The 21,743-nt window shown below is 31.9% G+C and overlaps 1 protein-coding gene across 3 annotated transcripts in view; it reads right to left on the minus strand.

Moving 5' to 3' along the window:
* Positions 1-21,743, minus strand: part of LOC114331211 (probable G-protein coupled receptor Mth-like 6) — a 102,877-nt gene that overhangs the window by 41,091 nt on the left and 40,043 nt on the right. For all 3 annotated transcript variants that reach the window (XM_028280706.2, XM_028280707.2, XM_028280708.2), the window contains exons 2-3: positions 18,256-18,702; positions 7,143-7,221 (exon numbers count right to left, since the gene is read on the minus strand). In XM_028280706.2, the coding sequence (XP_028136507.1) occupies positions 7,143-7,221; positions 18,256-18,702 (526 nt within the window). The remainder of the gene's footprint in view (positions 1-7,142; positions 7,222-18,255; positions 18,703-21,743) is intronic.

The following is a 21,743-nucleotide window of genomic DNA, read 5'->3' on the forward strand; positions in this document are numbered from 1 at the left end:
ATGTGTTGCACTGCGTCGAGCTAACGATGACTTTCCATCGTTTTTTCATTTCATTGCATCATTCACCAGCAAGTTTTGTATTCCAAAATTTTAAATATGGAAGACGTCATGAAGATGACAACAAAAATTGTGAATTCAATCAGGGCGCGAAGCTTGCAACGACGTTTTTTTAGAGCGCATGAAAGCTAGCGACTCTGCGGAACACACTGATTTACTTGTGTATGCAGATGTGAGGTGCTTGAGCCGTGGAAAATTTTTAGATGGGTTCCAGGAGTTACTTTTCGAAACAATTTGTTTTTTAGAAGAACGAGGGAACGACACTCATCTACTTCAAAACCAAAACATGGCTGAATGATCTGGCTGTCGTATCAGATTTAGCCAATCATTTGAACCTCTTTAATTTGGAACTACAGGATAAAAACAAAACAATTATTATCGATGTGATGAGCACAGTACCTATATTCTTTTATCGACAAATTGAAATTATTGATTAATCAAATGAACAGAAAGGATTTAAACAACTTTCCATCGTTGAAAAAAAGAGTAACCCTCATTTGAATTATGTTTATTATTAGGAGACTGAGCTGCAAGCAGTTCGTAGTGAGTTTGATAGACGCTTCGCTGATTTTAAAAAACACATATATTGTAATATTTATGTCCAATCAATTTTCTTGTGAACAGATGAAAAAAATTGCCACTAAAATCTCCATTACTTTCAATTAGATTCAAACAGCTAATTTCCGTCCAAAATGAGGTACTGAAAATAATATATCTTCAATCCAGAGCGACCAATACGATTTTTTTTTGCCTTTTATATCGCCAGACAAATATCCTTAATGTTGTTCTGAAGCTATTTCCTTGTGGCATTTTTATGATTAACTATTTAGTGGGAAATAAGCCACAATTAAATTGAAAAAATAATTTTATTAACGTTTCGAAGCCCAAATCGAGTTTCGTTGTCAAAATTCAAAATACTACTCTAGTATTTTGTATTTTGACAACGAAACCCGATTTGGGCTTCGAAACGTTAATAAAATTATTTTTTCAATTTAATTGTGGCTTATTTCCCACTAACTAGTTAATCAGACAAATATCCGTCTTTGAGGCAAGTAGCTCTGCAGTTCACAGTATTTTTGGATCAACATACTTGTGTCAGTCTGCATTTCCCCAAATTAAGGTAGTAAAAATAAATATTTCCCCATAATATGAAAAACTTGTGGATGATACGCAGTGCCATACATCAACATCCAAATAAAATTAAGATGAAAAACATGATTTTAATTACGACTCTCTGTAGTTACAACTTTTTATCAAATAGAAATGTGCAATAAAGTGTTTCATTTTCAAAATTGTTTTTTTTTACTATCAGTCGATCATTGGAAGCTTGAAGTTTATGTGGTAGATCCCACGCAGTATAAGTCTGAGCACCACTGTTTTATGTGTTATTAGATTGAAAACTTAGTTTTTTGCTAGCAGTTGCCGCTAAGGCATGCCTGCCATTTCGTTCATTACAATCCGTGACTGCACGTCGGGTTTGTCCTAGTTGGGTCAGAGAGAGCAGCATATGTGCCTCCTGGTGAGAGACTAATAAGTTTCGAAACCGGTAGAGGTGCTTGCTGCACTCTCTGATTGAACTGGAATAGTGATGCGGCTATAATTTCGTGTTGCAACGAAATTGAAAATGGTTATTCATTTTTGATTTACATGTTTACTCCGATTGGAGTATGAAGGAAACCATTATCGTTGGAACTTTACCGCGCTGAGCAGGTACATTCATTCTAAGCAAAAAATGCTCTATAAATTTTTTTGATAAAATTAATAGTTTTCGATTTATTCGCTATCGAAAGTGTTAGTTTTGTATAGAAAAAATCAATGTTTTTCGATATATTCATTTACGATTCACTCAATTTTTGCGGTAGAATAATCTTTTTTAAACCAAGTTTTTGGGAATTAAATAACCTACAATTTTATATTGAAATATTTTTTCGTATCTATGATGATAATCTTTCTATTCTGAAGATAATGGCATTTTTTACCAAACTACAAAAATTCGTTCTTCTTCTTCAGGTGCCGTCCTCGTTCCGAAGTTTGGCTATCATCAAGGCTATGCGTATTTTTGATACCGTAGATCTAAATAATTGGCAGCTGCTGCACTTGTACCAATCTCTTAAATTCTTCAACCATGAATGTTTTCTTCTGCGAATGGATCTTTTACCTATTATTTTTCCCTGAATAATTAATTGTAGTAGCTGGTAAAAATTCGTTATTCGCTTTTAAATCCAGTTTTTTTAAAAATAATCATTCTAAGCCAGTCAAACTTCTAAAATCTATTAATAATACATAAATAAATAAGGCTGAATAAGGCCAATGACTAAAAACACCGCTAACTTACATTATTATGTTACCAATCGCATTTCTCCTTTTTTTTTCAAAAAAATATATTGATTTTTTAACCGTAACTTTTTATTTTTTATCTTAAAAAGTTTGGTAAAAACAATTTTGTAGGTTTTTACAAGATGTATAAGACTGTTAATATTAAATATTTTTAAAATCCTCAGTCGCAAAAAGAGGTGACTTTGAAAGGGTTGGTAAAGGTCGTTTTTGCATGTTATTACAAGTTTTAATTATCAATAGCTCACTCAATTTTTGCCGTAGAAAAAATTTTTGCAAACCAAGTTCTTGGGAATTAAATAAGCTACAATTATATATTTAAACATTTTTTCGTATCTCTGATGCTAATCTTGCTATTCTGAAGAAAATGTCATTTTTTTCCAAACTACAAAAATTCGTTATTCGCTTTTAATTCCATTTTTTTAAAAACTAATCATTCTAAGCCGGTCAAACTTCTAAAACCTGTTAATAATACATAAATAAAAAAGACCAAATAAAGTTAATGACTAATTTTAGTTAGGGTGGTGATTAGGGGGTTGCTTGCGAACAGTTTTTTGCTGAAAAAAAATGGGGACTGACATTCTTTTCATTATAAGTCACTTAATTTTTGAGCTAGAGACTTTTTTAATTCTGGAGATAGATATTTTTAAGTAGGTACTTTCGTACTTTAAATTAGTTTAAGCAAGTTGTCCTCGAAAAATGCATAATTTTCCCGTCTTTTGACTTTGAAACTACAATATGTAGCATTTGACGAAGAAGAGCCAACATATAATAAAGTATAGCTCGATTACTATTGGTCTTAAAGAAAATTTAAAAAAATGGTTTTGTTTATTTTTTTAAAAGGTACATTTTTGTTAGGTAAAGTTGTTTTGATAAAACGAAAACTTTTTGAGTTATTAGCAGAAAACTTATTAAAAACATTGATTTTTTCGATATAAAACTAACTTTCGATAGCGAATAAATCGAAAACCATCAATTTTACCAAAAAAATGTATAGAACGTTTTTTGCTTATAATGAACTTTTTTACCAACTTTTCCGATTAAAATATAATAAAAAATTTCCACCCCGAGATGGGGTGGCAATCACCCCCATGGTAAAAGCGCCTTTCGGTATCATATAGATTTTGATCCTTGGACTATCCACTACTTATTCTCAAATTTTCAAGAAAATCTATCCATTTTGTAAAAATTGCGAGGTTTTGTCCTATTTTAAGCTTTATTACTTGGACTAATGAGTTTGGCTGCATTTTTTTGTCATTACGTAGGTTTCACAACCTTACATTAAATACTAGTCTAATCAATGCTCTGTAGATAGCCATTTTGGTTCTTTTTTTTTGTTTTTTGGTTTTTTTTTGGTTCAGACTGTCACTTTGTAATGAAATGAGATACAATTAGATCGTGACTTATAGTACATTCTTTCACGGTTTTTGCTCTAAATTTTAAAGAACCGCTTGGATTGACATGAAATTTAGCATACGCATAGCTTACATGTCAAAGAAAAAAAGTGATATTGTGCCGATGTGTGCTTTTGCCCTGGGGGTGACTTTCACCCCCTCTTGGGGGTGAAAAAATATAAGTCCAAAATAAGTCCAGAAATGGATAAACTGACTAATTTTAAGTAACTTTTGTTCTATATAACTTTTTGGCCAAATCAACACTTTTCGAGTTACATATTTGCGAGTGAATATGTTCATTTTTCAACAAAATAACTACATTTTTAGACGGTTTTTCGCAAATAACTCAAATAGTAAGTATTTTGTCGAAAAAAACGTTCTTAGCAAAAATATGGCCTGTAAAAAGTAAAAAAAATGGTGTACGCGTTAGGTCTCTGGACCTCGTAAAGCCAGAGTTATAGTCAATGAAAAATAGATTCATATTCACCAAATTTCAAATAGAGTACTTTGAAGTGAAATATCCAAAAAATTAAGCACTTTTTGGGGAGAATCCATAACTTTTTTAAAGTGTTTAAAAAGAGCTTTATTTCTGTTTTTATAAAAAGTTTTATCATTAGATTTAAACAAGTTACGCTCAAAATAAAGTTGGTCCCTTTTGTTTTGGCAAAAAAAATCGGGAAGACCGCCCCCTAATTAGCAACTTAAATGAAATAAATCGTTACCGCTCCATAAATTATTTTACTTATGTTGTGTAAGTTGTGTTTATATGATCTGTAAGTTTCATCGATTCAAAGTGCTTATGTTTGAAAAAATTTGGTTTTAAAGTGAAATTCTTTAAAATTTTAATTTTGAAAAATATGATTTTTTTCAAAATAACTTAAAAATTGTTAGAGATACCAAAAATCTCGAAAAACAAAAAAAGGCAGCATTGCTTTTCTGAATATCATGTATTTTTTGTTTTTCTGTTAGACAAAAATTGATTAAAATTTGGTGTTTCTAAATTTGCATACATTCGTGATCAGTGACTCGTTCAACCCCTTTTAACTACAGCCCTTTCAAAAATAAGGACTTTGAACCGATGAAACTTACAGATCATATAAACAATACATACGCGAGTCAAGAAACTTGTGAAGTCGTAACGATTAAGTTCATTTGAAATACTAATTAGGGGGTGATTTTCCCGATTTTTTTACCAAAAAAAAGGGACTAACTTTATTTTGGGCGTAACTTGTTTACTTTTGTTGCTACAATTTTTTTTATAAAACAAAAATGAAGCTTTTTTAAACACTTTAATAAGTTGTAATAAGTTTTCCCCGAAATGTGCTTCATTTTTGGTTATTTCACGTTAAAGTATTCCATTTTAAATTTTACGAATATGAACCTATTTTTAATTAGCTATAACTCTGCTTCTACTAGGTGTAGAGACGTGATGTATACACCATTTTTTTAAATTTTTTACAGGCTATATTTTTTCTAAGAATGTTTTTCGACAAAATACTTACTATTTGAGTTATTTGCGAAAAACCGTCTAAAAGCGTGGTTATTTTGTTGAAAAAATGAACACATTCACTGGCAAATAACTCGAAAAGTATTGACTTTGTGAAAAAACTCTATAGAACAAAAGTTACTTAGAATTAGTCAGTTTATCCATTTCCGGACTTACTTTGGACGAATATTTTTTCACCCCCAAGAAGGGGTGAAAACCACCCCCGGGGCAAAAGCACATATCGGCACAATATCACTTTTTTTCTTTGACTTGTTAGCTATGTGTATGCCAAATTTCATGTCAATCCAAGCGGTTCTTTAAAATTTAGAGGTTTTGCAATATTTTACCGTTAAAGAACGGACTATTATTAGAAACCATGTCGAAATCTAGCTTAAGCACGATTTTTAGGCAGAAATGACATAACTTTTCCTGACTTTTAGATCTGTTTTTGGAAAATATGAAGATAGTCCTGTAGCCAGGGGGGGTACAACGGCCTCCTTTTTTCAGATGAACTTACTCAAGTTTTTTATGTATTTTGACTCGTAGAACACGAATTTTTTGGGTAACAGTTGATCCGGATGTTGATAAGATTATTATAAACAAAGAACTTGAGGAATTACATAACAGCAATTTCTCGCAAAACAAAACATTTTTCTGTATTTTTTGGGTCATTCTAAGCAAAAAATGTTCTTACAAGTTTTTTCGTAGGATGCATAGTTTACGAGATAAATGCGGTTGAACTTTAAAAAAATCGAAAAATTGCAATTTTTGAACCCGAATAATTTTTGATTAAAATAGAAAATAGCAATTCTGCTTACCGTATTTGAAAGTTCCAGTCAAATTATATCGGTTTGGATTATTTGCATTGCTAAAAATTTATTTTTTTATTGTTAAACATAGCTATAAACTCATACTGTTTCCCGTTGACAATACATGGGTTTTATGCATGCTACGTAGAAATTGCCTCGCTTGCACTTGTTCCTACTCTACCTACCCGTTCGATTTTAAATGGGAGATCATTGAAAACATCACTCAAACACTATGTGTTTATAGCTTTGTTTAACAATAAAAAATAAATTTTTAGCAATGCAAATAATTAAAACCCATATAATTTGACTTGAAATTTCAAATGCGGCAAGTAAAATTGCTATTTTCTTTTTTAATCAAAAGTTATTCGGGTTAAAAAATTGCAATTTTTCGATTTTTTAAAGTTCAACGGCGTTTATCTCGTAAACTATGCATCCTACGAAAAAACTTGTCAGAACATTTTTTGCTTAAAAATGACCCAAAAAAATGCAAAAAAGTGTTTTTTGTTTTGCGAGAAATCGCTGTTATGTAAGTCCTCAAGTTCTTTGTTTATAACAATCTTATCGACATCCGGATCAACTGTTACCCAAAAAAATCGTGTTCTACGGGTCAAAATACATAAAAAAAACTTGGGTAAGTCCATCTGAATTAAGGAGGCCGTTGTACCCCCCCTGGCGACAGGACTAAGACTAAGACTTTATTTTTCAAGTTCTAAAAAGTGAAGTGAGGGAAAAGCGGTAAGATAAACCAACAAATACAGATAAAACACCACGTACTAATTTTTAATACCTTTATCTACCATCCAATACTCTCCAACAAAAATAAACCATAATAGGCTTATTAGCCTCTTGATATATTTATTACATATTAAGAACTAAAACAAAAAAAATGTTTGCTGTTAGCCATAAGGATAAAGTTAAATATTTTCATATTATACATATTTTTGTGATTATTAGCACTTAATAAAGATATCATGTTATAAAAAAATTTGAGAGAGCGACATATTTATAATTAGATAAAAAATATTACATTAATATTTGTATAATACTGATGTTTGTACTCACCCAAATGTGAGCCAGATGTCACAGCACATAACATTTAACCAGGCGAACGACACTGTCGCAAAGAATATGAGGCAAAATCCTGGAATTATAAAAGAAAACTGTAATTTTATGTAATCACTTCTTCTGTGTTTAATAGTAAAAAGGCTTCATTTTATATATTCTTTAAACATTACTAGACCAGGGCGGATTTGTGAAAAAACGTCTGTTTTTGAATGTGTGAGGTGGCATTCTGATTTTTGCAGATAAAGTTAGGTCACAACTTCAAAAATAATAATTGACTTATGCTCCTTCTCAAATATGCCCGAAACATTATTAAAAAAATTAAAATATTTAAAAATTTCGAAAAACATCGATTATCTTCTACTTTCTTTGCTTATAACTTTAAAACGATTCATTTTGGCCTGGTTAAAAATGTCTGAACTTATTACGCTTTTTGCAAAATAGCAATAAATACAAAATAAAGGGGCAAAATAAGCCTGTTTTTTATTCAATGTTTTTCAACCATTTTGGTTGCACATAGAACCTTCCTAATGAGCTTTAACAATTCTTACAACATACCGTCCACCAAATTTCATTAAAATCGACCTGATAGATTTAGCAGAAAAATTTTGAAATCTAATTTTTTTTAAAGTTCAAATTTTTTAAAAACTTTTTGAAGAAAAAGTAGACCATTTAGTAGTTTGCTAATTTTTTTACATATAAGGAGGTTCTACCTATCTAATACACTTTACAGAATTAAAATAGGATTATTTAAGCGACCTCAGCACTGCTTTAAAGCTATAAACAATTTTCTGGCTTATAAACAAATACAGTGAGGACGTTTCAGTTGGCATAAATTCATTTTCTCGAAAATAGGCGTCTCTGGAGATAAATCTGGAGACTAGTATATATATATATATATATATATATATATATATATATATATATATATATATATATATATATATATATATATATATATCATACTAGTGACGTTATCCATCTGGGCGTGATGACGTAATCGATGATTTTTTTTAAATAAGAATAGATGCCGTGTGATAGCTCAATCGAAAGGCTATTCAATTTTGTATTCACTAATATAAACATTAACATATTATTTCTACAGGGTTTGAATTAAAAATGTTTTTTTTAATTAAATTAATTCCAATATTTAGATTACGTCATCACACCCAGATGGATGACGTCACTAGTATAATATTTATGCCAAAAAACTATAATTTAAAAATAAAAATCGATCTGTTTCGGGATTTATCTCCAGAGTCGCCCATTTTGATGAAAATGAGTTTATTCTTACTCAAACGTCCTCACTGTATTTGTTTATAAGCGAAAACATTGTTTATAACTTTAAAACAGTGCTGAGGCCGCCTAAACAATCCGATTTTAATTCTGTAAAGTGTACCAGATAGGTAGAGAACCTCTTTATATGTAAAAAAATTAGCAAACTTCTAAATAGTCTAATTTTTGTCCAGAAAGTTTTTAAAAAATTTTAACTTTTTTAAAAAAATTTAGATTGCAAAATTATTATGCAAAATTTATTACGTCGATTTTAATGAAATTTGGTGGACGGTTTAAGTATGTTATAAGAATTTTCTAAGCTCACTATGAAGGTTCTAAGTGCAATCAAAGTGGTTGAAAAACATTGAATAAAAACAGTCTTTTTTGTCCCCTTATTTTCTATTTATTGCTATCTTGCAGAAAGGGTAATAATTTAAAACATTTTAAACTAGTCGTATATTATACAAAATTCAATTATCTTTATTTTCTTTCCCTACGACTTTGTTCCAAAATGAATCGTTTTAATGTTATAAGAAATGAAAATAGAAAAAAATCGATATTGCCAGGCGAGGGGAAAGATTAGGGGTTTTTCCTAAAATTATTCTTTTTGCATCCAACAATTTTTTTTTAGGTTTTTTGAATCATTCCAAATAGAAAAGGTCTTTAGTTATTTTTCTCTTAAGTTAATAGTTTTTATTATATAAGCGATTGAAAATTTTGAAAATTGCGAAATCGGCCATGTTTAACCCTAAATCGGACATTTATCTAAAAATTTCAAAGTTGCCAAGGTAGGTAGATATTCGTTAAACATTGATTGATGAAATCCCAAAGAGTTTTTTGCAATACAATATCGGAAACGCCTTTGTTTTTTAATTGCTAATCAAGCGGGCGCGACACTGTAGTATAAGTGAGGACGTTTGAGTTGGCATAAATTCATTATCTCGAGAATGGGCAAATTTCAAGAGAAATCCTTAGACAGATCGATTTTTATTTTTAAATTAGGACTTTTTGGCATATATATAATACTAGTGACGTCATCCATCTGAGCGTGATGACGTAATCGATGATTTTTTTAAATGAGAGTAGGGGTTGTGTGATAGCTCATTTGAAAGGTTATTTAATTCTCTATTCACTAATATAAACATTAACATAATTATTTATACAGGGTGTACAAAATTTTTTTTTATTAAATTAACTTTGATTAAATTTGACAAATAGAAGAAAAAATTTTTTTGTCACCCTGTATAAATAATTATGTTATTGTTTATATTACTGAATAGAGAATTAAATAACCTTTCAAATGAGCTATCACACAACCCCTAGTCTTATTTAAAAAAATCATCGATTACGTCATCACGCCCAGGTGGATGACGTCACTGGTATTATATATATGCCAAAAAGTCCTAATTCAAAAATAAAAATCGACCTGTCTGAGGATTTCTCTTGAAATTTGACCATTCTCGAGATAATGAATTTATGCAAACTCAAACGTCCTCACTTATACTACAGTGTCGCGCCCGCTTGATTAGCAATTAAAAAAACAAAGGGGTTTTCGATATTTATTTATTTTTAAAAACTCTTCGGGATTTCATCAATCAATCTTTAAAAAATATCTACGTACCTTGGCAACATTGAAATTTTTAGATAAATGTCCGATTTAGGGTTAAAAATGGCCGATTTCGCAATTTTCAAAATTTTCAATCGCTTATATAACAAAAACTATTAACTTAAGAGAAAAATCACTAAAGACGTTTTCTGCTTGGAATGATTCAAAAAACCTAAAAAAAATTGTTCGATGCAAAAAGAATAATTTTAGGAAAACCCCTAATCTTTCCCCTCGCCTGGCAAGGTCTTATGCTCTTCAGAATCGCCTGTCATTGTACACATTTCTTCTAAATGACTTACTCAAACACATACTTAAATTTAAACCTTACAGGAGAAAGTTTATTTTACCCCCTAAATTTGCACTTTTCGATTCACCTTGTAGATACACGTGCACTGCTGAGGCCTGCCAGGTCATGGTTTTTAGCCTTGATGTGCTATGAATTATCACTAGAAAAATTTCTAGCCTTACAGGACGACCGTTAGTCGGAGGGTTCACTAGCTCTTAAACTAAATAGAGGCGAAACTTTAAAATGGACATTTATAGGTCTTTATCCCGCATCAGAAAAAAAAGTTGATTAATAGCAAGCTGAAAATTTGTTAAGAGCTTAACGGTGTCTAGTTGGACAAACTTTGATATATGGGAACACTGGAACAGGGCAAGTTTTAATGGTGGAACAGCTTAAAAATTTGGAACGTCAGACTACGAAAACGTCATATGTATTTTGTCGGACAGAACTTCCAATTGATTTGTTACCTTTTCATTAAACTCTCATGCAAAAATCAGACTGCTATTACTGTCCAACATGATTCGTGTCATTTGACATGTTCTTCGTGTTCCACTCATTAAAATGCGCAGTTGGTGATAAGCACCAGTCTGATTTTTGCATGAGAGTTTAATGAAAGGGCAACAAATCAATTGGAAGTTCTGTCCGACAAAATACATCTGACGTTTTCGTAGTCTGACGTTCCAAATTTTTAACCTGTTCCACCATTAAAACTTCCCCTGTTCCAGTGTTCCCATATATCAAAGTTTGTCCGACTAGACACCGTTAAACTATTAACAAATTTTCAGCTTGCTATTAATCAACTTTTTTTTCTTATGCGGGATCCAGACCTATTAGAGATAATCTTATTTGAAGTTTTGATGAAACTGCTGAATAGTGTAACTGACAAATAGGTAATCATTTTGCAAAAATTTTCTAATAATATGCTTTCTAGGTATTTAAACCAATTAGTAGAAGTAATGTTATTTGAAGAAAAGATAAATATTGTATTTATTTTAGATTTTTTTCTGCGTTACGTCATTATTGCATTATCAAGGATGTTTAATTGGATGTTTCGCCATTATACTTTATTACTACTACGCTACAACAGTTTGGTTTTTGCATCCAATAACATATTTTATTGTACTGTACAAACCAAAAAGTTATTCACAAAATGAAACTAAAGTACAATATAAGTATGTACATAGAAAAATACCAAAATAAGATCTTAAGTAATAATTATTCACATTATTGTATCTCTGTTAACAAGAAAACGATAAACCTGATAAAAAATGAAAAGTAAGCAGAAGAACTATGAATAGTAAAATCAAATTCATTATTTCACTTATGTTTCATATTTCAAGCTACTGAAGAACTGATTGTGGGCGGAAAGAATTGATTGATTATGTAAGAGACTTTGCAAGTCATCAAACTTCTTTTTAGAAATGGATATTGGTTCTTGATAGAGTGGAACCAAAGAATACTGATCCAAAGTGCATAGTCGCTTTCATGATTTTCTATTTCTAAGTAAGACCGGTTGAAACTGAGTTTCTGTGTAAGAAGTTGTTTAAAAAAACCACACAAACAAAAAAGACCACACAGACAAAAGTGCACATTCGCCACTATTACACATTGCACTACTATTTTTAAAGATAATAGTTCAATGTTCAAATACGTGGAAGCACGGCGTAATTAGAGATTCGCCAGTGTTGATATAAAGTTTCGTTACGTTCCCAAAGAAGACAATTTAAGAACTGACATTTTATCGTTAATGGATCAAAATATTTGACAAATTCACAATACCCTAAAGACAATGACATGTAGGCGCCCTCTAGTAATAAGAAAATTAAATATTAAATATAATTAAAATTAAATTTTATATAGGGTGTCCCAAAAGTAGTGGAACGGTCGAATATTTCGCGAACTAAACATCGGATCGAAAAACTGAAAAATACGTGTTCAATCATTTTTAAAAATCTATCCAATGACACTAAACACCAACCCCCACTACACCCCCTGGAGGTGGGGTGGGGGGTAACTATAAAATCTCAAATGGAAACCCCTAGTTTTTCTTGCAGATTTGGATTCGTTACGTAAAAGTAAGCAACTTTTATTCAAGACATTTTTTCGAACTCTGGATAGATGGCGCTATAATTGGGAAGAACGATTTATCCTGATACCATAGGTAAATTATAGAAACGGTCTAATATCTCGAGAAATACACTTCCAAATGAGAAACCAAAAAACAGGTTTTTAATATTTTTCGAAAACCTATCGACAAACACCAAAAATGACCCTCCAACCCACCCCCTGGAGACGGGGTGGGGGGTAAATTTAAAATCTTAAATAGCAACCCCCACTTTTTATTGCAGATTCGAATTCGTCATGAAAAATTAAGCAACATTTATTCGAAACATTTTTTAAAATTGCTGATAGATGGCGCTAATAAATCGTGTTTTTCCAATTAAAGCGCCATCTATCAACGATTCTAAAAAATGTTTCGAATAAATGTTGCTTAATTTTTCATGACGAATCCGAATCTGTAATAAAAAGTGGGGGTTGCTATTTAAGATTTTAAAGTTACCCCCCACTCCACCTCCAGGGGGTGGGTTGGAGGGTCATGTTTAGTGTTGTTCGATAGGTTTTCGAAAAGTATTAAAAACCTTATTTTGGTTTCTCATTTGGAAGTGTATTTCTCGAGATATTAGACCGTTTCTATAATTTACCTATGGTATCAGGATAAATCGTTTTTCTCAATTATAGCGCCATCTATCCACAGTTCGAAAAAATGTCTTGAATAAAAGTTGCTTACTTTTACGTAACGAATCCAAATCTGCAAGAAAAACTAGGGGTTTCCATTTGAGATTTTAAAGTTACCCTCCACCCCACCTCCAGAGGGTGTAGTGGGGGTTGGTGTTTGGTGTCATTGGATAGATTTTTGAAAATGATTGAACACGTATTTTTCAGTTTTTCGATCCGATGTTTAGTTCGCGAAATATTCGACCGTTCCACTACTTTTGGGACACCCTGTATATTAAAAATAAAAGAGGGCATATTTAGATGTCGGTTGATTGACTTAACTCAAAAACGTTGATTTTTGGGTTTCGCCACTATTGTTCTCACTAGGCGAAATACTGGCAACGTCATTTACTTTCAAGGCCCAGACAATGTAGGTTTACATGGAGTCGCATTAATTATACTCTTCCAAACTGAACGACTGCTTGGTTTGATATAATACCATCAACGACAGAATAATATTCATTAAAATGCGAATATCTACCAATACTTTACACTTTATACCGATATTACACTCCAACCGATGCACAAGATGAAGACATTAACAGTTTCCATGGTCGTCTAGAAGAAACTATTAGTGCTATTCATAATCGGCAACTAGTCACAATACTACGAGATTGTAACACCAAAGTAGGGTGATCTTACTGAAATGTTGAAGGAGTATTGGGCTGGGCAGCAATGTGATGCAGCAGAGAATAATATGAGGAGTGACCGTCTTGTGGAGTTCTGTATAGAGCCATCATCTTCTACTTACAAACACGCTTTTTTAGAACCAACCACGTAGATTGTACACATGGCGTAGATTGTCGATCAAGAAATCAAATAGTTTACATCCTAACAAAATCAAGATGGAAATCATCGGTCATCAATTCGAAGTGGAACTGTCCATCAACTTCTAGTATTAAATTAAACATCAGACTTCGTTTTGAAATTCTTAAAAGGAGCCCCCCAATAAAAATCATGTTCCTAACTCCTTGAACATCAATGAATTCCATCAAAACTTAGACGGAAACGTTTCTTTAGATCAAGAAGATAGTAATCTTGAAAACACTAGACTTACTATCTCTCTCAAAGATAAAATAATCGAGACTGCAAAACACTATATGACACCGATTTGCTCAAATCGTAAATCATGGACAGTGAATGAACACAGAAAAGAAGATAAAGATAGAGTTGTAACAAATAACATGTGGTCCAGATCATTATGTCGTAAAATCAAAAGTAACCTGTCCATTTAGATATAAAATAACACATAATCAAACAAATTGTCAACCCCAACAAGAAGAAACTTTGGAAAAAAGAAGTTATAATTTGGATAGTTTGACCCAAGAGAGTACAAGAATACTATATCAACAAAGACTGGATGACAAACTAATGAATATAACTGAAACATCAACAGTAGAGGAGGTATATAAAAACGTAGTCGTTAGAGTTAAAAAAGCTGCAGAAGAAGCACTCGGCTCTAACACTCAAAGACAAAGTGAAAAACTATGGTAGAACAAAGAAATAGAAGCACTCGTAGAAGAGAAAAAGCAAGCGTATATCAGATGGCTGAGCAGTAAACAACAAAAAGATAGAGATGAATACCTGGAACTCAAAAGAATAACAAGAAGAACAACAGTAAAAGCAAAAAAGAGAAATGTGGGATAAGAAGTGCCAGGAAATTAATACCTACCTGGGAGGCAGAAAATGTACAGAAACATGGAAGTTCCTCAGTAAAATAAGAACTAACGAAAGGAAGAGCACAAACATTCAATTAATATCCACACAAAAATGGGAAAAGTACAAGGGGGAACTACTGACAGAAAATAGGGACGAATACTTAACTCCATCACCAACAGAGGTTAACATTGAAGGAGAAGATATAACAATACAAGTGACAGAAATTAGAAAAGCTAAAAAAGAACTGAAAAACGGTAGGTCTCCAGGACCAGGGGATCCCTCCCAGCCGAACTAATAAAATGTGGATCACAAAAATTGTTTGAAACCGTCACTTGGTGCATAAATCAATTTATAAATGGTTCTCCCGTGCCCGACGAGTGGAAAATTGCTTATATTTCGTCGATCCATAAGAAAGGAGATAAGCTTAAATGTGAAAACTATAGAGGGATATCAGTCACTAGTACATTCAGCCGTTTGTATGGACGAATAATTAGAGACCGCATTGAGAAGGAGTACAAAGACCAGGAGAAAGAAGAACAATCCGGTTTTCGAACATTAAGAAGCTGTACTGATAATATCTTCTGCCTCAAACAACTAATAGAAAAAGAATTTAAGCACAAATCAAGAAACCCACCTCATGTTTATTGACTTGCAGAAGGCGTACGATACAGTTCCTGTAAACAAACTCTGGAACGTGTTACGACAGACGAATATTAGTGTCACCTTAATAAAAGCCTTAAGAAATTTGTATGAAGGGTCAACATCACAAATAAAAACTGGAAACAGATTATCGCAAAGCTTCCTGGTTAATAAAGGTCTACGACAGGGGTGTTGTATATCACCGACCTTGTTTAAAATATATGTTGCAAAAGCATTAAAAGAGTGGAAACAAAAATGCAGAGGCATGGGCGTAGACCTTGGAGAGATTTGCTTATATACATTGCAGTTTGCTGATGACCAGGTTGTTATAGCAAACGATAAAGATGATCTAGAGTACATGGCAAGGAAATTACAAGAAGAATATAGAAAATGGGGACTAGAAATTAATACAGAAAAAACAAAATACCTGCCAATAGGTACCGAACATGACAGACTGAAATATCAGAAGCCAGTTTGAAGCCAAGATGAAGACTCCATTATAGTCTCATTATATTCTTTTAACATCGACCTATTGTCGACATTGTTGTAGCCGAAATGGCTTAATTTTTGTAATGCTAAGGTCATTCGACCTAACTATGTAGTTACTTCCAACTACTTTGGATCTGAAGTTTCAACCTGATGATGGACTGATTAGTCCGAAAACGTTTGTGTTTTTTGTACTAGTGATGTACCCACTTTAATCCAACTTGGATCTTTTTAGAAAAAAAAAATTTAATAAATTTATATACCATCTACCTACAAGTGAAGTTTTACTTCCTTAGTAAGTTTTTTATTATGGTATACAGCCAGTGAGAGGAATCTTTTCCTTTATATTTTATTGCAAAAAATTAGTGTTTATTCTCACATGTTGAGGCATTATGGCATTTAGGTTGCACAATACATTAGACCTTTTACACTTACGTAATTTGGAAGGGAATTTCTTATTGCAGTAGCATTTTATAAATCCTTGTCCTCCAAATTTAGAATCTTTTGTACTAATTTCTCTTAGAGACAGAGACAGCTTAACGTCTGGAACATCTTCGAAATTAGGAAATTTCTCTTTGCATTCTCTTATTTGATTTCTTGAAAAACGTGTGTTTATTGTTCCGTATTTCGTATCAACTCTATATAAATCGTCAATTGTTTTATCTTGTATCATACCCAAAATATTTCAAGCATCTCCTTTGGCTCTATCAAAGCTGGGGATAGGTATTGTTACAGTTTTTCCGATTGAAATTGGAGGAATTTTTTTTTCACTTAATTGTTTCATAGCATTAGGCTGGGAATGAAGACTTTCAATCGCATTTCCTTTATTTATTTTAATCTTTTCTGTCTGTGCACAACGCATGCTCGAACGCGTGCCAAGGAAATGCTCGAAATAATTTGGGTATCATACAAGATAAAACAATAATTGACGGTTTATATAGAGTTGATACGAAATACGGAACAATAAACACACTTTTTTCAAGAAGTCAAATAAGAGAATGCAAAGAGAATTTTCCTAATTTCGAAGATGTTCCAGACGTTAAGCTGTCTCTAAGAGAAATTAAGTAGTACAAAATATTTTAAATTTGGAGGAAATGATTTATAAAATACCACTGCAATAAGAATTGCTCTTCAAAACCATGTAAGTGTAAAAGGTTAACGTATTGTGCAACTCTAAATACCATAATGATAATGCCTCAACATGCGAGAATAAATACTAATTTTTTTATTTTAATTACGACAATATAAAAATAATAAACATTACAATTAAAAAATGAAGTTTTATTAAACCTAATCTAACAAAATTTAATAGCAGATCGGGATTTGACTAGTCAAACCCCGATTTCATAAAATTAGATTTCGACCTTTGCCTGACCAATGTAGTCTCTCCTAGGTTTGACTAGTCAAAGGCCGAAACTGTAATTTATTTCGGGCTTTGACTAAGACCGTCACTCAGACCTGAGGATTGCCTAGTCAAACCTAGGAGTGCCTGGAATTCGGGCTTTGACTATAACAACTGCTAAAATCTATTTTTAGAGGTATGATGAACCTGATATTCGATATTATTGAATAACGTTGAGAATAATCATAAAATTATGTCGCAAATTATTTTACATCAAATTTCCGTAATATATATAAAGATTATTAAAAATTTAATACGATGAATTAAACAGAACATAACCATAGGCGCAGATTTGTTGAAATGTAGAGGACTAATATCAAAAAGTCTGCCATACTTATGTAATCTCTAAAACTCTAAACGAAAAACCGTAAAATAAGAACTGTTTAAAAGCCATAATAATATAGAAATCGATTAATAGAATCCAGATTAAAAATAATTAAAAAACGACTACAAATTATATACGAAGCATAAAAAGCACTTATACACTGGTATATACAAACTCGCATGTAGTGACTGCCCAAAAACTTACATAAGTCAAACTGGCAGAACCTTAAAAAAATATATCAGAACAGAAAAGGTCTTTAAACAATAGAAAAACAGATTCTATGTACGCACTTCACCTTTTAGATTATAATCATTTTATTAGTGACCAATTTCAAATTCTCTGCATTTAAAATAAAGGCCTTCAACGTATTCCTATTAGAATTTATGGAAATAAATATATTAAATAATACAGATATAATTTTAAAAGACCAACTTGAGACAAACACCTCTCCCGTCCTTAACATATTCAGACTATAAAGTGTCGACCGTGAAACAGCTACAGTGAAAATAAATTGTAATAAATTTTGTAAAAGTGTAGAAAATAAAAGTTTTCAGTGTTTTAATTTGGATGTCTGGATTAGCAAAATTTGAAACATCACTATTTAAATAAGTCAACGTTCATATAAAACCATATGATAAAACAAGAAAAACAATAGCTTACCTACAAGCTGGCATGGAAGATCAGTGGGTTGCATATCACTTTGAGCATAAGTCAGTAATGCGTACATACACAAGGTCGATATACAGTAATTAATCAAAATCTTTCCGAACAGCTTTTTCGTCTGATTTAGCAAAATGTAAATCAAAATAGTTAACCCAAGGAAGACACACGATAATATTTTTGGCCATTTCGTGTAATTGAATTTTTGCTTATTGGCTGCTGATTGTATACAGTTGAAAAAGAAGAATCCATTAGCTTTAGGACTGGTCGAATGTTCAATGCAGTATCCTGTAAGGTCTGTTGGATTTTCGTACACAAAAGAGTTGGTGATGTTCTTCCAGTATTGAAATTTGCCATTTTTTAGCAGATTAAAAATGTATCTGCTCTCCGACATTAGGAAGAATTTTCCACTGCATCTTGTGGTGTTGTGTACGATTGCAAATGGTTCTGAAATAAAAAATATAACATTAATACATAAAAATAAATTCAAAAATAATTTTAATAGACATTGGACAAAATAATTTTGAACAGCTAATAAGAACAGCTGAAGACAGAGAAGAGTTTGCAATTGTAGTAGCCAACTGTAATATATTTTAGCCCTAATTTGAGGGTGAATATTACAAACTATAAATTACTAAAATAAAACACATCTTTCTACAAAGAAGGCTCATTTAATACTCATTTGGCAAATGTACTTTTTACAATAATAAGAAATGTGTTACTCTGATAATAGTTGTTAGGTTTTACAGAGTGGTCTACTAAAAATATCTTTACAATATCCAACATCTCCTCCTTAAAAAAAATTATTTTTTACTAGTAAAACAAATATAAGTATTTACAAAATAATAAAAAAGAAATTACTCATACGTTAAACGATCTATGGGTTTGACCACTCATTATTTACAATATTTACATCAGTATCTACAATAGGAGAAACTTCATTTGAACCACTCAGTAGTGAAGATTCCACTATATGAAATTCTTTAATTTGGTTCAAATGACGTTTCCAGTTAACATCATTTAGTTCAGGAATCTTAACAATATATGTTACTTTTCCAATTTTCCTTAAAACTACGGCTTTTATCCACTCAACCGTATTTTTTTTTACGATAGTCGCGCACAGTCACTTGTTCACCAGGCTGAAACACTAAAAATCTCTTACCGCTAGAATACATTTTTTGTTTATTTTGTATAGTAGTTACATGATTTCTTAAATTTTTTCGATCACCCGGTAATAAAATGTCAAATCTTGTCCTTAAGTTCCTATTTATCATTAATTTTGCAGGACTTACCTTAGTTGTGCAATGAGGAGTGGAGCGATAATCGAAGAGAAAATTATTTAATGCTAAATTAAGGTGTACATTTTTTTATCACCTAAAAAATTTTTTAAAGCATTTTTTACTGTTTTCACAGCATTTTCTGCAGCGCCATTAGATGAAGGATGATATGGGGGAGTAGTAATATGAACAATATTATTATTCTTTAAAAAAATTTTAAACTCATCCGAACAAAAAGAACTATAAAGAACTTACAAAGTGGCGACGAGTTTTATGGACATTTGTTCTAGTATTACGAACGAGACTAGTGACTTTTTGTCGTAGTTAACGCATTTTTTATATTAAAAATGCCGGACGTGCCAAAAACGCCATCGTATGTTCCGTTTACCGGTACCATTCAAGAGTTCGTGCCCGGTAACTCAGATTGGACAGTGTATAAGAAACGATTAAGTAATTACCTTGCTGCAAGTACTTGCTACTTGTAGTGACGAAAATCGGAAACGCGCTATTCTCTTAAGTTTATTAAATGAAGAAGCGTATAAATTGTTGTTCAATATGTGTATTCCAGACGAGCCAGAGATAAATGTTTGGTATGCGGACGTAAAAACCACAATTCAGATAAGTGTGCCTATCGAGAATGTTATTGTCACATTTGCAATATAAAAGGGCATTTAGCACCAATGTGTTCAAATAAAAATAATAAATCTAATAAAACAGGTAATAAAAACAATTTTCTAGATTCTGAAGAATATTGTTTATATAGTTTACAATATAATACGAATCCTGTGTTGATAGATTTATTAATTGATAATGAGTTGTTTACATTTACGTTGGATACTGGCGCTAGCTATAGTGTTATTTCAGAAAGCTTTTATAATTTAAATTTTAGCAATAAAATTTTGCAGGAAACCTCCAAAATTTTTAATCTTTATAATGGGGACAAATTAAAACCTTTAGGTTTCGTTAATTGTGAGGTTAAATATAAAGAGAAAAATGCTATGTTAAATTTGTATGTTATTAGTAAAGGAGGACCTCCATTGCTAGGTAGAGATTTCTATAATCTGTTCGATCTTACCATTTTTAACGTAAACGATTTAGCATTTCCGTCAGATTTGAATGATATCTTAAATAAATTTCAAAATTTATTTTCGCCTGGTTTGGGTAAATTTACCAAAGGTGTAATTTCAATAAAATTAAAATCTGATTCTGTAAGTCCTAAATTTTTTAGAGCTCGTCCTTTACCATTCGTAATGAGGGAAAAGGTAGAAAATGAGCTAAACAGGTTACTACAACTAGGTGTAATTGAAGCTGTAGATTTTTCAAATTGGGGTACGCCTATTGTTCCTGTATTAAAAAAATGGGTCTGTTCGAATTTGTGGTGATTTTAAAGTCACCGTAAATCCTTTAATATAAATTGATTCATATCCTTTACCTAAAATTGAAGACTTGTTTACAAAATTAAACGGGGGGTTACATTTTACAAAATTGGATATACATATCGCTTGAATTTTACTCAATGTATTTTATGGACGTCGAAAAATTAGATCTATTTCACGTAAAAGTAATGTAAATAATACCAATATTTAAACAAAAAGTTTATGATTTCGCTTTTAAAATCATTTAGCATAACTATTTCAATCCAACCTTGATTTGGAACTATTTTATATGTTGAGTCTAATTTTCAAATCGCGCGCGGTGATGACGTACTACCAAGTACTACTACATTGTTTGATTTGCTTGTCTGGATAATGTTCAGAAGAAATGCGTTCAATGTGCTTCCCCGTTTAGGATTTTGTCCTCTTCAGGGTTTGAGGTGGATGTATAGTGTTGGCAGCAAAAGCAAACAGTCCGAAAAAACACACTGGGGCAAGCGCCGTGTCCTGGTGTTCTTGGATCCTGGGTTATGCCGGACGGTGGTGTCCAGAAGGCTAAGAAGTCAACAGAGAAGAAAGTTTGATGGATTGTTGTTGGTTCCATAGACATTTACGTGTACTACGTTGTACATTGTACAACGACAGGCGAACCTGCGTCCCTCGTCGGCGGTCAGGAGGTGGCTTTGAGCGCAGCGTGGACAGTGTGCGTTCGAGTGGAGAGTACTACCAAGCCTTTCTACTCCTTTAAATACTATCACGTGACCACGGTACGTGATTAACATAGTTGGTTCGAAAACTAAATTAATCGATTTATCGAATAATAGATACGTTTCGATAG

The sequence above is a fragment of the Diabrotica virgifera genome, chromosome 7, assembly GCF_917563875.1.
Source record: "Diabrotica virgifera virgifera chromosome 7, PGI_DIABVI_V3a".
Taxonomy (NCBI): Eukaryota; Metazoa; Arthropoda; class Insecta; order Coleoptera; family Chrysomelidae; genus Diabrotica; species Diabrotica virgifera.